The 21,630-nt window shown below is 40.9% G+C and overlaps 1 protein-coding gene across 1 annotated transcript in view; it reads left to right on the top strand.

Annotated features, from left to right (window-relative positions):
• CPXM2 (carboxypeptidase X, M14 family member 2) overlaps nt 1-21,630 on the top strand; it is a 76,556-nt gene that overhangs the window by 7,796 nt on the left and 47,130 nt on the right. The window contains exon 2 of the mRNA XM_032695224.1: nt 16,923-17,032. Within this exon, the coding sequence (XP_032551115.1) occupies nt 16,923-17,032 (110 nt within the window). The remainder of the gene's footprint in view (nt 1-16,922; nt 17,033-21,630) is intronic.

Raw genomic sequence — 21,630 nt, 5'->3', positions numbered from 1 at the left:
GCATATCTAACCAAGCAGTAAAAACCACTACATGAAACACTAGTAAAATACATTGCAGTGTCACTTTATTACTTCTGATGTAAACAGATTTCCTTGTAGCACAGCAAAAGGAATATTTATGATTCCATTCCCCTGTGGTTTTATCATCCTAATGTGTGGAAGAACAGGGTACTCTGGGTGTCTGCTGTGTGCTGGAAGGGATGGAGCACTGCCAGAGAGGAGCAGGCTGTTTTATTCTTCGTGCAGTCACCAGGCAGTGCTAAATCAACTTGACAGGTGTAAAAGGAAAACTGCTTCTCAAATGGCAACAAAAAAAGGTGAGAAAAACAAGGGGGAGAATGAAGAGATACCAGATGGTGACTCTGAGAGTCAGGGTGCCTGCGAAGGCTTCAGAGCAAGTATGTGGGGATCACTTAAAGCATCTTTAGAGAACTTGTGTTTAGCTGTTAATCTCTGGCCCTGCTTGAATTGAGTTACAAAGGATATTCTGGTGAGTCTGCTGACAGATATCCAAAGTCCTCTTTCAGACATAAAATACTTCTCTTCTGGTGGGTGACGTGCTGATGTTAGCAAGCAATGATTTGCACCAGATTATAGGTTAAATGGAGAGAAGGAAAGCCAAGGAATTCATTCCTCCTTACCTCAGTGATTAACATTATTTTTCTAAACAAAAAAAGGCTTTAAAGCGACTTTATGATTCTGGAGGGGTGTTTAAAGGAGCTGCCATATAAATGAAAGTCGGCCCCTTTGCACTGCAAAGTATATTTTACAAGAATGCCTTTCAAAAATTAAATGAAATACTACTACTCTGTCAAAGCTGGAGAAACTCATTTTACACTTGGATCAGGAAGAGTGAATGGTTTGCTGTTCTGACACATGAATGACCCCCAAACCTGAACTGCCTGGGCTGTGTGGGGCTGCATTACTGGGATTTGACATTGCAGAAAATTGCAAAAAACTGGCAAGGTTCAGAGGACCACAGTGACTTCAGTACCTGTGACTCATGGGTGGAGTTGAATATCTGATTTAATAGTGAAAGTATCCAGATAAAGCATTAATCTTCTGTTTACTTGTGGTTATTCAGCTGTAAATGTACAGGTCTGTAAATAATAGCAAATGGCAGAGTTCTGCTCCTGCTTTCCCAGGAGCATTAGCAGGATGCTGTATTTGCAAAATGCTGCATCCAATAGGCTAAACAAGGAACACAATTAAAGTTGTTGTATACATAAGTTAAACCTAGTTCATGTTCTGGCAGATTATATGTCTTTTTGCTTCTTTCTGCTACACAGTGTATCTGCTTTGTAGTTACTAGCTACTGACATAGAAACTACTTTCAAAATCAGTAGTGGGCATGATTAATTGAGATTTTTTTTGGGGGGAGGTGGTGGTGGTTAATTACTGACAGATTTTTGTGGGGTTTTTTTGTTTTGTTTTGGGGTTTTTTTTAATGAATTGCCAGACAGACTTGTTATATGAACTATACATCAGCCTGGGGCTGCTTGGGAAATATTCAAGGTACCTGCCAATAGTGTTGTTCTCCTATAATCAACAGGATTCCCAAAGAATCAACTCACAACACAACTTAGATCTTCATGAAGTTGATAGTAAAGAGTTATGTGCATTTCTATAGTTATAAACTTCTAAAAATATAGAGTTTTGGAAGTGGTAAGGTCTTGTGACTTGTTCTCCCTTGTAAGGGAGAAGCTCCTGTCTTTAGAATCCTGGTACATGGCAACAGATCTTCACCATCCAGAAAGAGACACTTCTGGAGATGTCAGGTACAGGATTCACCTGTTCTACAGTGGCACTCAGTTGGCTAAAGCACCAGAGTCCTGTACTGAGGTTTTCCTTACTGTGGGACCTCAACAGCTCATCCAGACAATGGCTGATAGACCTTCCTAAATCTGACTTCCCTGCTCAGATTTTGTGCTTCCTACAGATGATTTCTTTCTCACACTCCCATTTATCGCAGATTTAGCAGTTCTCTTGTCATTTCCCTTCTTTTTGGCTCTTCATTTTTGGTCGTCCTAGCTGGGACCTAGAAGGGAAGCTGAGTGGGAAGCCCAGATGTCCCTGGTTTTCTTACAGAATTTTCTTTGCCTTGTGGAGAGGCTCAGGAGGTCTCTGGTCTCTGTTGTCCCCAGATTTGCCTATTACCTATTTCCTCGTGTGAACTTCAGGAAGCAAAACCTTCCCATTTCAAGGGATTTGGGTTTGATCAGAGAGCACAGAGAGAGGCTGAGTATCCCTTTCCTTTAACACATCCAAGATTTATGGTGATGCCTGACCACATTAATCATCATGGTGTGCTGGGACACGGCATTGTTTGCAGTGGGAGCAAACTGAAAACCATCTTTCTCACTCTTTCCCAGAAATTAGAGTATTTTTATGTCCTCCCTTCAGAGACACAGTGTTTTATGGTGACAGGTTTATAGCTCCCCTTTATTTTCAGGGTTCTCCTGAAACATCTGTCAAATGAAGGGAAAAGTTCAAAGTCTCTTGGAAGAGCTGGTCTCAAACCTGGATGTAAACACTCCCTACCTCCTGGTACAACCACCTCTTATGCCAGATTTGGATTTAACATTCTTTTTTCCCCCAGATACTTTTCAATAGTGTGAAGAGTTTGCCCCATAAACAAGACAGAGGATGTCTGAACACAGAACCAGATCTCAAATCTCCCAAAAATTTTCACTGACTTAGAACAGAACCTTCATTTCCAACCAGTCTTTCATACGTGATTGCCTAAAAGTAGAACTTAATACTCCAGCCTTTGACAACATGATTTTTCTCCTTTTTCCCCCCCTTGATTGTTTATGTATCGAGAACTGTCAAAAGCTGGACTTGATCTTGGAGGTCTTTTCTTAATGATTCTGGGATTCTAAGTTAGAGAAAGCAGTTATTTCAGAAACAGTTATATTTGTCATCACCAGCTGGATGGCAAATACCCTGCCCCAAAGGACAGGCCCATTTTTATCCCACAGAGTATTTAAACTGCACTGTCTTTACGCACTTTAAATTCCAAACAAAGATTCCACCGAGAGCTCTGCCAAGAGTATGTCTGGGTGATATGGTCTATGTACATGACTGGAGGGAGGGCTGGAGTTTCCCATGGTAAATTTGGAGTGGATTTGGATCTGCCCCAGGATGCAGGTGACCCAGGAGCACGGGGACATGCCCCGGTGTTCAGTGCATGTCATTGGAGCTGGAGGTTTCCCCTCAGGTGAGGCAATAGCTCTGATGCTGCTGGTGAAAACAGAGGGCTGAGGAGAGGAAAGGAGAGGAGGAGTAGCCAGGACCAGTCATAGCCAGGGTCCAGCACACACCCCAGCTAAAACAAAGAGAAAAATACCTGAGAGCTGTTTCAGCAGTTATTTTGTTCTTGAGTTCCTATCTTTACTTGCAGATCCCAGCAGAGATCTGCAGTCCAAAACTCCTGCAGGCTCCTCAAATGAGTGTCTCACATCTGAGTTCAGTTCCTTTGCATAGGGTATTTCATTAGATATCTGTGAAAAAAAGGGCCCCAAAAAAATCTTTTTTCCATCTTGGAGTGGAACAGAGGATTGGAGGATCCTATGTAGAGGCAGAAAGCTGTGAGGGTTCTTTCAAAGACCTTTGTAAATGTTAACCAAGTGAGCCCAGATGCTGCTGAAGCCAAGAGATGGATGAAATGCATGAGCCTCAGAGAAGAAAAAGGATGAATTCCTCAGCTGCCAAACTTGCAAGGAGGAATGAGGGTTGAGGTATCTGGTCACTGAAATCACAAGGTATCACATCTGTTCTCTGCCTGAAAGATTGAACTCTTTACTTAAAAGAGAAGAAAATATGGTTGGTAATATACTCCTGATCCAATATTTCTACAACACTCCTGCTTATTGCAGAGGATCTGAAAATATTTTTTAAAAAGGTGTTGTCTATTTGTAAGCAGTATTTCACCTCACAATGTACAAAGAGCAAAGCTCTCAACCAGCTGAAATCATTCAGTGTTTTTCTAAACTATTAAATGAAAAGGAGTAGGTCTCTTTCCTAAATAATCCAAATCCTGGTGGAGGTAGTAGCATGTGGAATACAAAGTGCTGCAGACACATCTGAATTGTTTCATATTGCAAAATATGCACTTGGGGTTTTTTGGTGCTTGAATGCAAGTCAGTGCAGTGCCCCTACATTCTTACAAGAGGAATAGAACGGGAAAGTTCTCAAAATACGATTAAAAAATGCTAGCAGGGAGTTATGCAGAAAAAAATACCACAGAGCTCTTTGAAAAAGTGGAGAGAAAATAGCACATAACTTTTCCTCTGCAAAGTTGTTCCATATTTCTGCTCATTAATCCTTAATCAGGTTTCTTTCCTCCCAATTAGCAAGTTGAAAAATGAGGAGTTTCGTGCTCAGGGAAGCTTCCCTTGGAGCTTTGCCTGTCCCATGGCTTTTCAAGTGCAGAATACCTATGCTTAGTTAATACTTTCAGCTCCTGTGGGTGGAAGGAGGATGGGCTCCAAAGCAGCATTTGAGTTATAAATCCCAAATCATGACCTGCACTTTTCACATTAACACACTGATGTTTTGCAGTGGAGACGGGGACTCTCTCGGTGACAACACGGGCTGTTGCCAACACAACACTTTTCTCCAGGGAAAGGATGCCAAACTCGCTGAGCAACTGGTAAAAATCAGTGTTTATCTGAATGCCCTCCTGAGCATTCCTCCTTGGGTCCACAGGCTGGGAAATGCACTGCCCTCAGTTTGGATTTTTGGGCTCTCAGCCTTGAGAAAGCAGACAATTTTAAACTCGCTAATAACTCACATTCCAGCTCCCTGGAAACTTCTGACACACTTTGCTTTGAACCAGTGAAGCCTCCAACATGCTAAATGTGGAGCCTGTGATTGTGAGTCTTTGCTGGACCACGGCTGAATTGTTAAACAAAGCAGAAAAGATGGTTAGACAGAATGAATTTTGGGAATCTTTTGCGGACTACAAAAAACTGCAAGGGAGCTGGAGTAGGGAGAAAGGAGCTCTGAACACTCAGTCATTTGGGTTGGAGAGGTGCCCACCCTCAGAGATATTAGTCTGAACCTTGCTTGAACTGCTTTTTGGCTCCTTTGCTCTGTAGCATGGAGCTGGAGCCTCACAACGACTTCCCTGCTGGAGCTCCAGTCCTTCCCTACCATCCACTCAGAGGTACCAAGAGCCATGTCTTGCTGACAGTATTGACAGCATTTCTCTTTCTGCAGGCAGGAAGCTCAGAGGCTTGTGAAAATGCTGAGTGCTCAAAATTTAAAAGGCAATAACTAAGCTTGTTAATCCACAGAATTCTGGTGCTTGCTTGGGCTTGAGGCACGTTTTAATGTATTTATTTAGTTATTTCCCTCAGCTGACTCTTCCATGATTAGTTTGAAGGCAGGTAGAGAGGGGGAAGAAGAACAGAAGGACTCTGGTATATGCAAAGTGCCATCTTCACAATGGACACACAAAAGCTAAAAAGTCATCTGGGAGCTGAAATCCTTGAGAAGATGAGCCAAATCTCCTGGGAAGCACACCTGGTGAAATGTGGGAAAGGGGGAGCCTGGCTGCAGAGTGTGTTTTCTGAGCCCCTTAAAAATCATACCTGTTTCTAAAATTACTTTGGGGAGTAACTGATTGCCTTTGCAAGGTGGGCTCTGTCCTTACAGTTCTTCATTAATGCCATATTTGCCAGTGGGATTCCTGTGCTGCCCTGGAGTTTATGTTCCCAAATGCCAGTCACAGACCTCTTCCCGAGGGAAACATCCCTCACACCCTCCTCCTGCATCCCAACAATCCCACTCGTGTAGTCTTTTCTTTTTATTAACTTTTTTTTGCTTTCTAAAACCGTTTCTTGAAATTTCACTTCTTGTTGCTTTGAACTCTTAAATCCTCTGCTTTCAGGGGGCTTCTCAAAGGTGTAACAGTTTTGACATAGTGGGTTTTAATGGAAAGAAGAAAGCTCTGCTGTATGAGTTCCTAAATCTTTTGCTTTTCTACTCCTCTGGATATATTTAAAGAACTTCTGGTTATTTTCTATGTGCACCTGGTCAATTTTTTATCCCTCTACTGAAACAGTTTTCCACTGTTTGGGGCTTTAAATGTATAAGCCACTTCTGACATTTTATTACTGTCTTAGAGTTGTGCATCTAAGAATTGACAGCCTATCAAATGAATAATTATGTCAAATAAAAAAAGAATAATCAGGTGAAAAGCAAACAACCCAACCAAACTTACTTTTTCTTTCACTCTGCTCTAGAAAACAGAAACTGATTCCTTTTTTAGTGTTGGGAAGGAGCACAGAGTTTGACTTCAGGTTAATTGTAACCACACAACTTTCTTCTGAAATCATTGTCTGAGCAACAGCTCCAGGCACTATGATGACTTCTACGCCTTATGAGAAGTGTTTGGGTTTATTCTTCTTATCATTTCATATGAAATAATAACAACAGATGTGATGTTTGGAAAAAAAATAAAAATTGTATAAATGTCTAAACTCCCTGCTGGAGCAGACACACCAGGTCTCCATAAAACTCAGACTTACACGTTATAAAAGGTTTCAAACCCAAGTTGGATTGGTTTTAGGAATTTCCTGTCACAGGCTCTCTATATAGGTCGAGTATTTATCCCAGATGTGCAACCTGGAGGAAGGCTTGGAGCAACTGAGACCAGGCTGTGCAGGGTGAGGGCTCAGAAACCAACCCTGAGCCTTGAGCAGTCCCTCCCACCACCTCAGCAATGCCCCTCACACTGGGAGCACAGCTGCTGCTGCTGCTGGAGAAGGAGGGGTAGTTATTCCAAGGGGGACAACCCCAGGTGGGTGTGGGGTGGGATGGTTGGCTTGGCAATCCCTGCTGAAGGGGTCTGCCCATCTTTGAGGGTCTTCTTGCTTGTGCATGGAGGAAAATTTTAATGTTGCTGCTGATGAACAGCACGTTATTTGGGAAGATTTAAAATGGTCAAGGATGTGTTTTTCACAAGGCAGCAGAGGAGGGCTGACTGTGGGAAAGATGATCCTGTACAACTCACCCAGGTCTCACTGCAGATACAAACTGCTCCTAGTCTACATTCTATTGGTAATTGAATATTTTTAGTTTTAACCATAAAAAAATGAAAGATGACATTTCAACTCTCAGCTAAGATGACTAATGAGTCTCTGCTGCCTAAAGGCACAGCTCACACTACTTCATCATCCTGGCTCTGAAGTTTTCTGGCTCCCATCAGGAGCTAAGTCAGAAAGCTTAACTGGTAGAAAACAGCCTACTATGAAACCTAAAACTGAAGAGCCAAGTGATTGTATCTCCATCAGTGACTTGCTTGTGTTAGTCTTTGGACTGTCTCACCAGAGGAAGATAATGCATCTGTTGCAGTGTCATTTTCAGCGTGTTTTCCGCCTTATTGAGGAGTGAAAAAACATAGTTTGGTCTATGCTAGAACTTAACTTGATTAAAACTGAAATAACATTAAGTAGTACTGACTGAGAAGTGGCTGATTTCAGTCTTTCTCAAGTGTAAATTTAGTACTTGTGAGTGGAAGTAAGTGTAGTAGTGGGGATAAAATGTAGTGGCTCATCACTACTAATGAGAACTTTACAGTTTCTCAGGTTTTTCCTGCTCAATGTGTGTGGGCTTCATGTGTGTCCCTGGGAGAGTGAGAAGGTGAAAACTGGGTGATATCATAGTAGTGATGTCTATTTTAGTGAAATTAGGTGTTTTTGGAGAACTGACAAAGGTGTTCACGTGTGTTTCACCTCTAGGTCTAGTAAAGCCCAGGTGTTCAATTCTGATCCTCACAGTGGAGAAAATACACCCCTTTCCTATGTCCTGCCACTTGGATACTTCCTTTGTGCCACCTGGGATCCATCCTTTGCTCCAAAAACGTGGCTGTGCTGCAAAATCCTCAGAGCTGGCAGAATTCTTGGGAAATGTACATTTCCAGGGCCCAGAAGTTATGGATATTTTCCAGTTTATTTATGTTAAAGGAATTTCGTGTCACTCTGTACAACTGCCTAGTGAACATGCTATACCAACTATGGATATATTTACTGCTGTATAAAATTCCTACTACAACCTTTCATAGAGGGGGAGGGAAATAATTCCACTATAAGGCAGTTTTATACCCATATGACTTTCTATATTTTTACTATTTTTGGTAAAATATAGTCAAATGGAATTGCTAACGTGGTTAAACTTCAGCATTTTTAGGATGTCTCTTTTATTGAGCTGGGATTGTATCTTAAGACTGTAGCTATTTTCTGTCTTGGTTTTGTACTTGTTAATGGTATTCCAAGTTTCAGTGTTTATTTTAATGGCTACACTTAATGTTCAGTGTAAAATCTTTAATCGTGCTGTACACCTCAGTGATTTGACATTTTAAGCTATTTCTAACATGAAGATGTGTTTTTAATGGTAATTTTAGTCCTACACCCAGCCATTGTGCAAGTGGTCTGTCTCAGTTCTTTTCTCTATTGTTTGGCTAAGTCTGTTTGTTTGGCTCTGGAAAAAAGAGGATGATTCTCATTTTTGATGGCTGTACTCAGTTTTGTGGCTTTAGCTGGAATTACAGTAAGTGCTTCAGAAAAACATCAGAAGAGACATTTTAAAATTAATAGCACAGAATTCAGCCTTAGTCAAAGCTCATAATGAAAAATTAAGAATTTATATGATGTTTTCCAGGCTGGATATTTTTGGCCATTAAAGGTATTGATATGTCTTCTTCAGGGTGACTAAATACACATATTCCTCTGTAGAGAAAGTGGAGGACTTTTCAGGTGTGAGAGGGTACCTTGTGCCATGAGCAACTGGAATCCACTCCTAGGCTATGCCTGGAGTGATGTTTAATGCCTCTGTGTGCTGATGGATGCAGCTTGTCCTCCCACCATTTCACAGAATCATAGAATCATGGAATGGTTGGGTCTGGAAGGGGCCTTAAAGATCATCCAGTTCCACCACTGCCATGAGCAGGGACACCTTCCACTAGACCAGGTTGCTCCAAGTCCTGTCCAACCTGGCCTTGGACACTTCCAGGGATGGGCCTGGACACCATGACCAGGTTTGCAATATGATTCCCACCCTTGTCCTTTCCCCTGTCAGGGCATCAAGGTGATGTTTCCATGGGCAGTGAGGGAGAACATCTGGGTTCTTGTCTTTACCTGCCTTTCTCTTCTCCTAAAGAGACATTGGGAAAGAGAGATGAAACCAGTTTAAGACATGGAATAGCTATGGGTAGTGTTTCCATGCCTACCCAGCTCTCCACCTGGGGGATGCTGCAGTCTGCAGGCAGGTAAGGGAGCAGAGGGACCCTTGGAACAGGAGGACCCCAGGCAACCAGAAGCAGAGCCACAAGCTGACTTTGTGCATGTGGGATCAGGCTCCTGCATTGTCTGTCCCTGTCACAAACCCCATCATCTCCTCGGCAGGCTGTGCAGTGGCAGCAGGAGGCAGCTCAGGGAATGTATGTGGTATCTGGAGTTTAGATGATCCTCCAGTCTGAAGACTTGGCCAGAAAACTCCAAGAGAACAGGCTCTCTGGAAATTCCTCCTCCCAGCTGTGCCAGGAATAATAGAAGCTCTTCCTGCTAGTTTTGTTGCATCTGGAGCCAGCCACAACCTTTTGTGAGAGAGCGAAAGTATGAAAAGCAATGAAAGAAAATGAAAAAGTGTGCTTTCTGAATCTCAGAAACGTTTGGTTTCATGTCAGACCTCCCCTAAAGGATAAAGATTTTTTTTTTTAATTTATTCTTTATTTGCTTTTGATTGCTGAATTTTCCCTCAACCTCAGGAGCACTTTTACCCTTGTTGTGCCCTGCAACATCTGAAGTAACTTCTGTGCCCAGCCCTGCCAGCTGGTCCACAGTGTTTTGGTGGCATAAAGAAAGGATGGAATTGTTCAGTGTCTTTGCACCATGGGAGAGGTCTGTGTGTCCCTGGCAAAAGGCATATCTGGTCATGAAAATCAGCTCTAAGATATCAAATGTGTAACATTTGTGGAAGCCTCACCCAGGCTTTGCTCTCCCCTACAGCCCTTGAAAATGTTCCTCCTGATTTAAGGAGGCTTTGGGTCAGACCTCTAACAGTTGGGTTTTATGGCTCCTAACTTAAAGTTTGCTTTTTTCAAAAAAAAAACTTCATCAGCAATCATAAGTGAGTGTTGCAGAGTGATAAATATTGCCCTTCTGAGAGAAGTCCCCAGTGTCTTAAACCCCCAAACAGTGGAAAAGTCCCAAACAGTGGAAAACTGTTTCAGTGGAGGGATAAAAAATTGACCAGGCAGTGTTTGTTGCTTGTTCTAGAAAAATATACAGACAAAATATTAGACAACATTAGCCAATAATTAATGTGGTTTTAGGACAGGAAATTTTGGTTATCTCCTTAATTCTTTATTTGATCTTTGATCTGGAACTATAATTTAATGGTTTAACTGCTCTACAGAGGGTTTGTTGTAAGTGCACGTTGCTTGCTTTGTTCTCTTAGTGCTCTGGGAATGGATTTTCCAGAAAAAGCAAACACAAATAAAAGCAAAATATATGTGTTTTAGGAACTTTCACCTGCCTCAAGATGCTGCTTCAAATATTCTGAGGTGCATGGGAGCTGGTGGTCTGAATTCAGGCCAAAAAAGGAACTTATATGTACTGTTGGCAACATTTTGGATGTGAACAAAGTCAGAAAACTGCTCAGACTGAAATCCATGGACCTGTTTCCAGGGAAAAGCTGGGCCCTAACAAGTATAGACTGTGACTCATGAACATCTGCGGAAATTTCACACTTCCACAATCACATTATCAAAAGCAAAATTTAGCTAGACCAAATTTACCCCCCCAAATGTCCTTAGACTGTAAATATAAAAAATTATTTAGACAACAGAGAACCTTTTTCTGTTTAACTCAGCCCCCACAAAGGCTGTCCATCACAGAAAAGCAATCAGAAAATATTTTGAGCGAGTTGAAGTTTAGCAGAAATAAGCTTTTTATTGTTATTTCACCTTGCAGGTTCATTGCAGTATTAAAGTACTTTGTATACCTGTGACTTAAGTATTACTTTAACCACAGGAATTAGGCTGCCAGAGTTCCCATTAAAAATTTCTGCTGACAGAAGATGAATTATCCACCACACTTTTCGTAGGAAAAACTCTATATTTAGTTGTTAGGGCAAAATTTATTATATTGCCCTCATTAAGAATTTTTGTGCAAGGCCATAAAGACCTAAGAATAGTAAGAATAGTATAATGAGCATTAAAGTCTTCATTCCCACAAAATATACCCTTAGTTGTGTGCTTAATTTACCTCTATCAGTAGCTTCACAGTTTTACATCTTTTTTCTTAACTGCATGTTGAAATGTTTTGCTTAAACAAGACTTAAATTCTGTATCTACCTTGGGATGGCCCAGAAAAAGAAACAGGGAATCAAAACTTAACTATTAGATGGGATTTTGCCATGAGATACCTGACTACAAGGTATGTGTTCAGTCCTCAGAGAACAAGGGATGAGTCTATAGCCAAGTATGGCAGGCAAATGGGTTTACAGAAATAAAAAACTGGTATTAATTACAGTGATTTGTTGCTTCTAGAATTAGAAATAACATCCTAAAGCACATCACCATCCCTACTTCACTTCCAGCAGTGACAAATCACCTCCATTGCTGGAGGTACCTGCTGGCCACTGTCACCCTCTGATCTTGGGCAAACTCTGGCCACGCCAAGGCCAAGATGTGCAGTGTGGTTTTGACCCTCTGAACTGAACAGCACTTCAGTGTATGTTGTTGCTGCTCATTGCAGTGATAACTTGGGACTTGCTGCAGTACTGAAAATCATACTGGCAGTGCATGTTTTGATGGAAAATTCACCACTTAAAGAAATCACACTGGAAGGGTGATGAGGTTTTCATATCCCTCGTAGTGATGTCCTTCTGTTGGCTTGGTGGTGCAAGCTCAAGCCCCAAATGCAAAATTACAGATATCAACTGCAGCAACAAAAAAATCCTGGCACTGAAACCATTCTTTGCATAGAAAAACTTCTGTGTTAACTCACCACCAGCACTGACTTGAACTCCTCTTGTCTTCTCTAAAATCCTGTACCTCTGTAGTGTGACATCCTTTCTCCCCTCTTTTGAGGGTATTTTAAATACATTTTTTGTATTTAAAAATTACAAAGCTCTTGGAGCTAAACCACATTTAAAATCATAAATATGGTCAGGGAACATTCTGCTGCCAAACATCAAGGACTGTCAGGCTGCACAAGGCTGATATTCCTCCCTTTCTAGATCTGAGTATCACTGTGCACGATGAGTTAGACAAGCACAAACCTGCAGGAACTGAAAAGGATTAGAGGTACGGCTCTTAAAAATATAAATGAAGGGAAACATGATGCTTCTCTCTTTCTTTCCATTTGAAAAACTGAATGTACTCCTAAATTGGTGGAAAAGAGTCTTTAAATAAAACAATCGTTTGTCTGCTTTGCCTCCAGAAGATGAGGACAGAACGATTTCCTAAATGCACCTTTATTAGATACAAGAGCTATAAAGGCAATCTGGGCTTATCTGGTAACCTTTATTTGGACTAAAAGGGAATAAAATAAATGAATAATTTAGGCAATAGAGATGAAGGCAAGTGCTTTCCTTGTCCTGCTTGTGCATATATCTCCTACTAGTGGAACTACCATGTTTCTAAGGATGCCTGCTAATACAGTTGCATCATTCAGAGCAGCTGAAGACAAGCAAGCTGGCTCTGCAGAAGGGGCTTTTTTTGACCAGAGGTTCAGTAGAGGATGCTGCATCAGTAGGACACAGCCATCATGAGGTTGAAACAGCTTCCAGATACCCTCACACATGCTGAGGTTGCAGGTTGAGCTGAAACTGGCTCAACAGCATCTTCAGGTGGTGCTCTCACTATAGACAAGCCTAAATTACCAGTGGTAAATTCAGATTTCAAGAGATGAGGTTGTGACTGAAGTAATTCCTAAGTGTTTCCTCCTGCTGATTTTAAGGAACAGGTGTGAATGCACCAGAAATGCTTTGCTCCCCTCAGGCACAACCATCTGGCTGACTGGGAGAAGCATAATTGAAAATAATGGACACTGAGATATGGCCATTTAGCATCTCTATTAGGAAAGCTGTTTTGAAATGGAAACCTCACAAGAACACACTGCAAGACACAAATGTTATTAAGTCTGAATCCAAGTCCTGTTTACTTTTACATCTTGGAATCAATTACTTTGATCCAGACATCTTATTAATGGCTTCTTTCTAAAGTGAATACCTATCCATGGTTGCAAATCATACACAAAATTATGGTTGGATATGGGCCATGAAGAGAGAAAACTCAGCCTCTTCCCTGCATCTACTAGTTTAATGCTTGTTTTTCAGTTTCCCTAAAACACCAGTGCTCTAGGTCTATTTTATTAAGAAGTTATGTTCATATTATATGTATCTCAATGTCTTTCAAAGCCACAGTGGAATTTCCTGCATTTTCTAATGATTAATTTTGCAGCCAGTTAAAGAAGCAACCCAATAACTTGGTCATTTCCAGTTGAATCTGTGAGGTCTGAACTGTTCTGATTATTCTTTCTGTCCAATTTCTGTAGCATCCCCAAGGTTTTTTCAAACTAGCATGGAGAATACAAAAATCATTAAGACAGTCTTATTGATCAGGTGGCAATTTTCATTGTTATATGGAAGATTTCTTCAAGATAAATAAACTATATGAAAGCAATACTTTAAAAAGCACAGTTCTTTATGAATGCCATAAATCAGTTTCTTTTCCCATATGTTTTTCAAAACAAGGTTGTCCTGATTATCTCCAGTAGCTTTAAGAAGTAGGGGACACATACCCCAACAAAATAATTCATCTAAAATTTAATTCACGGTATGACTGAGGAATTTTTCTTTTTCAGTAAGGAAATGGCAACTTTAGGTGGATTTTGTTGTATTTTTATAAGTAAATTGGAGTTAAACAGAAGAGGCCATACTGAAAAGTTTGTTCCCCCCATCTGTGTATATGACAGATTGCTGGTTTTATCTACATGCTCCTCTTTTCATCCCTTTATTGATGCTGGAATTCGTACGCGTTTGGAAAACATTAATATTCCTAAAGTGTTACTATTCAAATATTATGGTTAGAAATAGAAGACATAATTTTATTTAAAAGCAAAATCGAAGGTCTCATCTTGTGGAAAACTGCACAAATTCCACACATCAAAGCTGCTGCAGACAACAGGCTTGATGACTCCAAGAATAGAATCCCTGTGCAGACCTGCACAGATGGAAACATCTCAAGGTCAGTGGTCTTGTAAGGAGAGTCCTGCTGCTCTGCAACAGAATTTGGGATGATCCCTGGAGAAAGAGGAGCCAACTGTGGCAGAAATTATTTTCATTAATTTCCAGTCAAACATTGGAGCAAAATATCTGAGTTTTTCTCACCAAGGTAAAAGAAAAAGAATCTTTATGTGATTTGGTAAGTCAATGGTGGTACAGCTTAAGGTCTAGTTCACCTTCAGAGAAAGCAAGTTAGGTGTTCTACTAATTTATAAGGATAACAGTAAAAAATAAATTCCTAAATACTGTGTTGAATTGATGGCAAAGATCCTGAAGATTTCACATGAAATATTGTAAGGCTTGAGCACATTGGGGAAGGACAATGGATTGTGAACACCCTATTGCAGAGTTTTCATCAGAGGTATCTGTCCTGCCTGTTGTAGTCCCTGCCTGCTCATACAAGCCTAATCTTCTTTCCATTGACAACTCCTGCTAAATTGAGCATTTCGTAATATTGGCCTGTTAATCTGATGCCTTCACAGGCAACACAAGTAATTCATCCTTGAAAACTAAAGAGCAGTGAAGCGCCCTTATCTGAAATCCATATGAATATTTTTGGGTGTATTATTAGGCTTCAGTTTCTCTTGAAACAGAGATAATAAACATCAAAATATGCAGAGAATTTTTTTTTTTTTTAGCCTATAAATACCCATCCAAATCCACAGCAAGCCCTAGAATATTGCAGCTTTACGGTAAGTTAATAACATTTCAGTCTGAATAAAACCAAACCTGCTTCTTGTACGTACACTGGCAGGTGCATGGCAGTGCAGGTAACCTCAGCCAGGCCTGACAGGCAGCTGCCAGGCTCAGAAATAGTGAATTTCCTACAGATTTCATGAAAATAGGTCTCTGCACAGCATGATCCTACGGAGCAGGGATGTGCTGGCTGCACCTGGGGCAGCTCCATAAGCCTTTGCTGCAGTTTGGGAGCAGAGAATGGGCTGTGAAACACAATGTGGAAGAGCCTTTTATTTTATAACTCCCAGCAGCACCTGTAGATTGCCCCTTAGCTTTGTTAGGTGCAGCATAAAGATTCTGTTAAATGATGTTTTGTGAACTGAGCATCTAAAAGTAGCTTGCCTTTCTTTTCAGCTCAGACCTGGCATGGATAGTTCTGGGTACCTTTTGAGTGTCAACTGTTCACAGAGGAAAATACACCAAAGTGCAAAAACATTCTCAGGGTTACACCATGAGATTGATTGCCAAACCTGTCTTGAGGGCTGAACTTGTTTAAGAGAGGCAGGCAGCTCCCAACTATGTTATTTACTCCCAGCAGAGAACTTTCAGAGCCTGAGCCTTGTTCCAGTCAGAATATGATGAAAGATGAAACACTCTATAAGGAAATGCAATTAAAACAATCAGCCAATGAAACCAAAATCCTCCCAGCTATTCCTTCCTCTGGCTTTCCTTATACATCCTGTCTCTTTTCTGTTTTGGATAATTAAATTGAAAGCTCTTTGAAATGAGGAGCTGTCTGTATTTTGTCTCTTATGTAATACCAAGATCACTGTTGGTACTTTAGAAAATACATTATTTTTTAGCATTTGTCTTTACTGCCTCTAATGGAGACATTTGACCCTGGATTTGTGCAGGAACTTTCCTAAGGATGAACAAAGAAACAACAGTGTGAATTGACAGCACATAGTATTTTTCCTGAGGGTTTTTAATTTGTTGTGAACTAAGGAAGAGCACGGGAAATCTCATATGTCTTGCCAGTTTGGGCATAATAACGTAAAACTGCACCTGAAAGTTAGACACAGCTAGGATGAGGTTGTCAGGTACATTCTTCAGCCCTGGCACACCTGCCCAGGGCAGTGGTGGAGCCTCCATCCCTGAAGGGATTTAAAAGCTGTGTGGATGTGGCACTTGTGGGTATGGGTCAGTGGTGGTGCTGGGTTAATGTTTGGACTCAATGATCTTAGAGAGCTTTTCCAAAATTAGGATTCTGTGAACTGTGATACTCTCATGGACATTTTGGTGAGTGATTAAAAACATATAGATAGGATATCTGGCACCTGCTTTTCTTTCTTCAAGGCTTTGCAGAATTTGGGGCTTAAAGAGATGTCTCCTTATTTAAAAATTGCTCTCTTTGTGCTTAGTCACCACCTCTGCCAAGCTCTGCTCTCCAGCCTCCCAGACCTCTGTAACAGATGCTATTGTGCAGCGGGAGGGACTGTGATTGAAGTTCCCAGAACAGATTTTAATTAGAAACATAACTTCATACAGTAGCTTGGAATGAGTACAGGGAAAGGGGAAAAAAAAAAATCAAACTGAGTGTTGCAAAAGAAAATACCAAAAAGAAAAATAAAAGCGCATTTTAGTGGTGTTTTGTACTGAAAAGCACTTGATAGGAAATACTGTGAGTATCTCTGAAAAACTGAAGCACACAGCAAGCAATAATAATTATCTGAGACCCTCAAAATGGTGTAGATCTGCTTTGCCTCATGGATTTTCTGAGAGCTGCCATTTCTCATGGACCTCGGCACCGCTGCTCTCGTCCATCCCGGTGAGGAGCCCGGCCAGCTTGGCACTGCTGAAATCCAGAAACTTTGAACGCTTGTTTGCCTGGTGTTGGGTTTTGTTTTTCTGTTTAATTAAAATTTAATCAATCTTTTGTTTTGTAGATTGCCCTCCACTTGGTCTAGAGACATTAAAAATTACTGACTTCCAGCTCCATGCCTCCACGGCGAAGCGCTACGGCCTGGGGGCCCACAGAGGAAGGCTCAATATTCAGGTAACATCCATTTTTCTCCTAAGTGGGAGAATGGCTTCAGGTTGTTCTGCTGTATAAAGAGAACCAGTGGATAGTTATTGGTTCTGACTGCTTTGTCAGCTCATGTAATTCAAATGAAGGGGAAACACTGGAATTATAGGAGTGAGTGAGGTTGATGGATAACCTTTAAATTCGTGGGCGAGTCAGAAAAATCTCCAAACTTACTGTGCAAATCCAAACAGACCTCTGTGAGCAAGCAAAGGTGGAGGCAGCTCCCTTCCCAGCTACAGGAAATCATCCCAGCTGCCTTAACAATCAGCCTGGAAGGAAGATCACACAACAAGGTGCTTTTTTGCTTGTAGTTAATGACAGTGCTTAATTGAAAGTGTGGTTTGAAGTGAAGTCCTTTCCCTAAGGCAGTTTTGCAGTGATTATGCTACCTAAAAATACTTCAGTTCAGAAGCCTCCAGCATACAATGTTGTTTAGTTTCTTTTATTTCATGTTAAAGATGTGTTTAGGTGTCTTGCAGGACCCAATTCCATTTTCCCATGTCTTGTGTTTTTGTTTTCCACTTGATTAGTGCTGTTACTTGAATTACAGTCTCTCCCAGACTAAAAATGTTATGTTGCATAATAAAATATAGCATTTAAAACTGAAAGTCATAAACAGAATATTAGCACCAAGCCAACAGTGAAAAATCTCTATATACCTTCCATTTGATTTTTTTTTTTTCTCCAGCTGAAGGTGTTTGCTAATTAGAGAACTAGGACTGCAACTAGGAGGGATGAGCTCTAATCAGCAGTGCCATTCCATATGCTGCCAGTGCATTATGGGGTGGGCAGCTGCTGGCAGAGGGACCACTACTGGTTAAAATCCCACTGTGCCTTGTGTGAGCTTGTCTATGGGGGAAATGCCTTCCTCTCCCTCCTAATTTTTTCATTGTTTGTTTTGATGTACTAAGGTTGATCAGAAAGCTCAGTAAAGCACTTTGCTGTGTAGCTGCAGGAATGGAAAAGCCAGCTGGTGGTGAGTGGCAGGAGGCCAGCACAGACATGGGAAGGGGCTTTTCCTTTCCCAGCCCCTGTGCAGGTACAGTGGGTTGTGTGCTGTGTGAGGTCTCACCTGCAGCCTTCATACTTAAAGTCTTCTGAGCTCCCAGTGAGGCAGTTTGCTTCTTTACTTCATATTCTCTGCTAAAAATGAAACCCTCATGGACACAAAAATGGTGTGCAGATGATATTCAGACGGGTTCTAGAGGAATGCTTAGTTATTTTATTACAGTTTTGTTTATCTAGTGGCATAAGACCAAGGACTGTGGTGTAAACCTCTGAATTCCGTGTTGGTTGTGGTTGCTTATTTTTCATGCTGGTGTTAAAGTTTAATTTATTTAAATACAAGGATGACCATACTTGTTTAGACCAGGGGTCCATCATCGCCAGTAACACTGCTTTAAAATAAATAGAGAAGTGGATGAGGTTTCCTGTAAATATTGTCCAGAGTCTGCAGCAGAAGCCAAGGGAAGCAAGCAGAAAAAAAAAGAAAAAGGGCCACTTAGCTCTTCCTGAAAGCTCCCAGGGCTTGGATTAGACCAAATTTGATCCAAAGCTTTTACCCCTACTGAAAGCTTATCTGTATAATGTATATACAGGAATTCCCTAAACACTTGACCACTTAGGGTTACTACTATGGCTGGCAGTGTTAAAAGTATGGGGCTGCCTTTATTTAGATACTGTTTTCTTTGGGATCAGTTAAAAATGAACAGTGCTAAAACTTTTCAAAGCCACTTAGAATGTGCAGATCCCTGTCACTGGGGTTTCAGCGACCCTGTCACTGGGCCTTCAGTGCCTAATTTTGCTCTGCATGAAGGCTCCTGATTTTCAGTCATATTTAAGGGGTATTTGCTTCTAACCAAGAGCAGGTTCTACAGGGGACTGATGTGTCAGATGGGTAATGAGGTCCCTGGTGATTTCTGTTTGCTGCTCAGAAGAAAAGGTTGCAGCATGCTGGGGAAAGGCAAAAGGCACTGGCATTCAGGCTGCTGTGTTTTCATGCTGGTTAGCACTGTACATGGAGAAAAATCCTTGGCCCAAGTTGGAGAGACTCTTAGAGACTTGTGTACTCCTGAAATTCTCTGAACATCCCTGTGTATGGTGATGAGCAATTTTATGGGCTGATGCCCCTGTTCAATGATCTGGATTTCAACACAATATTCATGTGACTGCTGTGTTCCTCCCCAAAATAAGGCAAAATCCTCTCTCTGCTCGACCTCATCATCTGATGAGAAGTCAGCTGAGAAGCTCAGGGCTCTCCCCAGGTAACTGGCACTACCTCAGTTCACAGGGAATTTGTAGAATAATGAAGTTTTTCAAAGGCTTCTGAAGGGTTTGTTTTGGTTTTTTTTTTCTGTTTAGATTATTTGAAGCATATGAAACAAAACAGTCCATGTGTGCTTTATTCCAAAGAAGGACAGGCTTAGCAGAATTGGATAAGACCTAGGATCTGCTTCTCTTGTGCCCTTGCACTGTGTGGAAGCTGATTTTGCTCCCAGTCCTGTATGAATATGGTGAATAAGCTGGGATATCTTGTGGAAGGAGAAATGTGAGTAGAGACCCATATTTTGGAGATCTAGCCTACAACTGCAACAGTGGCACAATCAGTAGTAATTTAACATAATCAGGAAAAATTATGGCATAAAATAATATTAACTGAGGTGCTCTGCCTTCAGGGATTAAAGTCATTAGTATTTGTCACTAGTACAATAATTAACAGTGGTTAAAATCTGAAATAGTAAGTCAAACTGTGTTTCTTCCCCTTCCTCATTTTCCTGATAGGAGAAATCCAAACAACACTGAAGATTAACCATGTAATGAAATCGGTATGCAAACACAGGCATATATGTATAAGGGAGACCTTATATTACCTCCCAGTGCCTAAAGGGGTTCCAACAGAGCTGGAGAGGGACTTGGGACAAGGGATGGAGGGACAGGACAAGGGGGAATGGCTTCAAAGTGCCAGAGAGCAGGGTTAGATGGGATATTGGGAAGGAATTCTTGGCTGTGAGGGTGGGGAGGCCCTGGCACAGGTTGCCCAGAGAAGCTGTGGCTGCCCCATCCCTGGAAGTGTCCAAGGTCAGGTTGGACGGGGCTTGGAGCAACCTGGGCTAGTGGAAGGTGTCCCTGCCCATGGCAGGGGGTGGGACTGGATGATCTTTAAGGTCCCTTCCAGCCCAAACCATTGTCTTTCCAGTTCTTTGTTTCAGTAGTTCACTTTGAAAAACTTCATTATCAAAACACAAATAAAAGACAAAATTATTGAAGATCTTCTTTCAGCCTGTGTGCTTTAGTTCTTCCCTACTGGTAGTGGTTGCTATAAATACCTGTGATGAGCAGTGCCTTCTTTTTTTTCCCTTCCCAAACTTCCTATGGTAAAATAATTTTTGTGATCATCCTGCTGGGAATGGAGAAGAATCTGAGCAGAGGTGGTTTGATATTTGATATATTTTTACTTGCTGCTCCAGCTGACTTGTGGCAGAAGACTGATATTTCTTTCTTCATTTGAATAGATTTTGGCAGTAGTATCTTTCTCCTCATTATAGAATAAGGCTTTTAGAATGATGATAATGTGAGGAAGTGTTTATTCTGTCTTCCACATATATAATTCGGAAGAGAAACATTAATTAAATTACAAAGTAGTTATTTGTAAAGGAATTGTACCCTTCATCTCAGTTTCTGGGTACATAATAACAGTTGATTTGGTTTAGCTGAATTACAATTTTCAACTTTCACGCTTCCAGATAACTTATTCCTGAGTGACAGGGGAAAAAAAGTCTCCTTTCCTGTATCCAAAAGATATTTTTTCATAAGACACTGCATATTGAGAAATATTTTTGCATTTGGCTGCCGGTGAAATACAAACTGGGTTAGACTTTGTGTTATTCTTGAAAATTCAGTGAAGGAAAAAAGGGTTTGTTTAAGACCCAGCCCTTGCTTCCAGTTTTCATCAGCCCCTTCAGTCTCTTGTTTATGAAGATAATTAAAGTTGTTCGTGTCATAACTTGAATCTGTTCTTTTCAGTAATTCAATATAGATTTTTTTAAATTCAAGTAAACATCTTATTGAGGAAAGGTATCTTGATCTATATAATTTGATAGAATATTTGGTAATTGTTTCCATTGTTCAGGAGTGAACATTTTTTTTCTGAAGAAATGTAATAAGAATTCTATTTACAAAATATTTGATTGTGTTTATAAGTTTTTTTCATAGTTTTTTGAAATGGCCATAAGGCAAATTAAACACATTAAGAAAAAAAGACATATTTGAAGCTTGAAAAGAGAAGTTGTAACATAAATTTGAGATTCTTTTCCTTCGGAAACATTTCTAAAAAGAACCTCTCATTGATTAAACTCCCCTTTTTCAGGTAGTACTCTGTGTTAATCAGACATCTGCTTCTTTTTACCTGGTGAAACCTTTATTTTAGCTTCAAAGCAGCTGATGCCAGAAAATAAGCGAGTAGGAAGAAGTAGCAGAATGGTTCTCCCTTTCCTTCTCCCTTTCCTTCTCCCTTTCCTTCTCCCTTTCCTTCTCCCTTTCCTTCTCCCTTTCCTTCTCCCTTTCCTTCT

The sequence above is a fragment of the Chiroxiphia lanceolata genome, chromosome 8 (genome assembly GCF_009829145.1).
Source record: "Chiroxiphia lanceolata isolate bChiLan1 chromosome 8, bChiLan1.pri, whole genome shotgun sequence".
NCBI lineage: Eukaryota > Metazoa > Chordata > Aves > Passeriformes > Pipridae > Chiroxiphia > Chiroxiphia lanceolata.
Note: the sequence above shows the minus strand (reverse complement) of the source record. Positions and strands in the feature narration are given on the sequence as shown.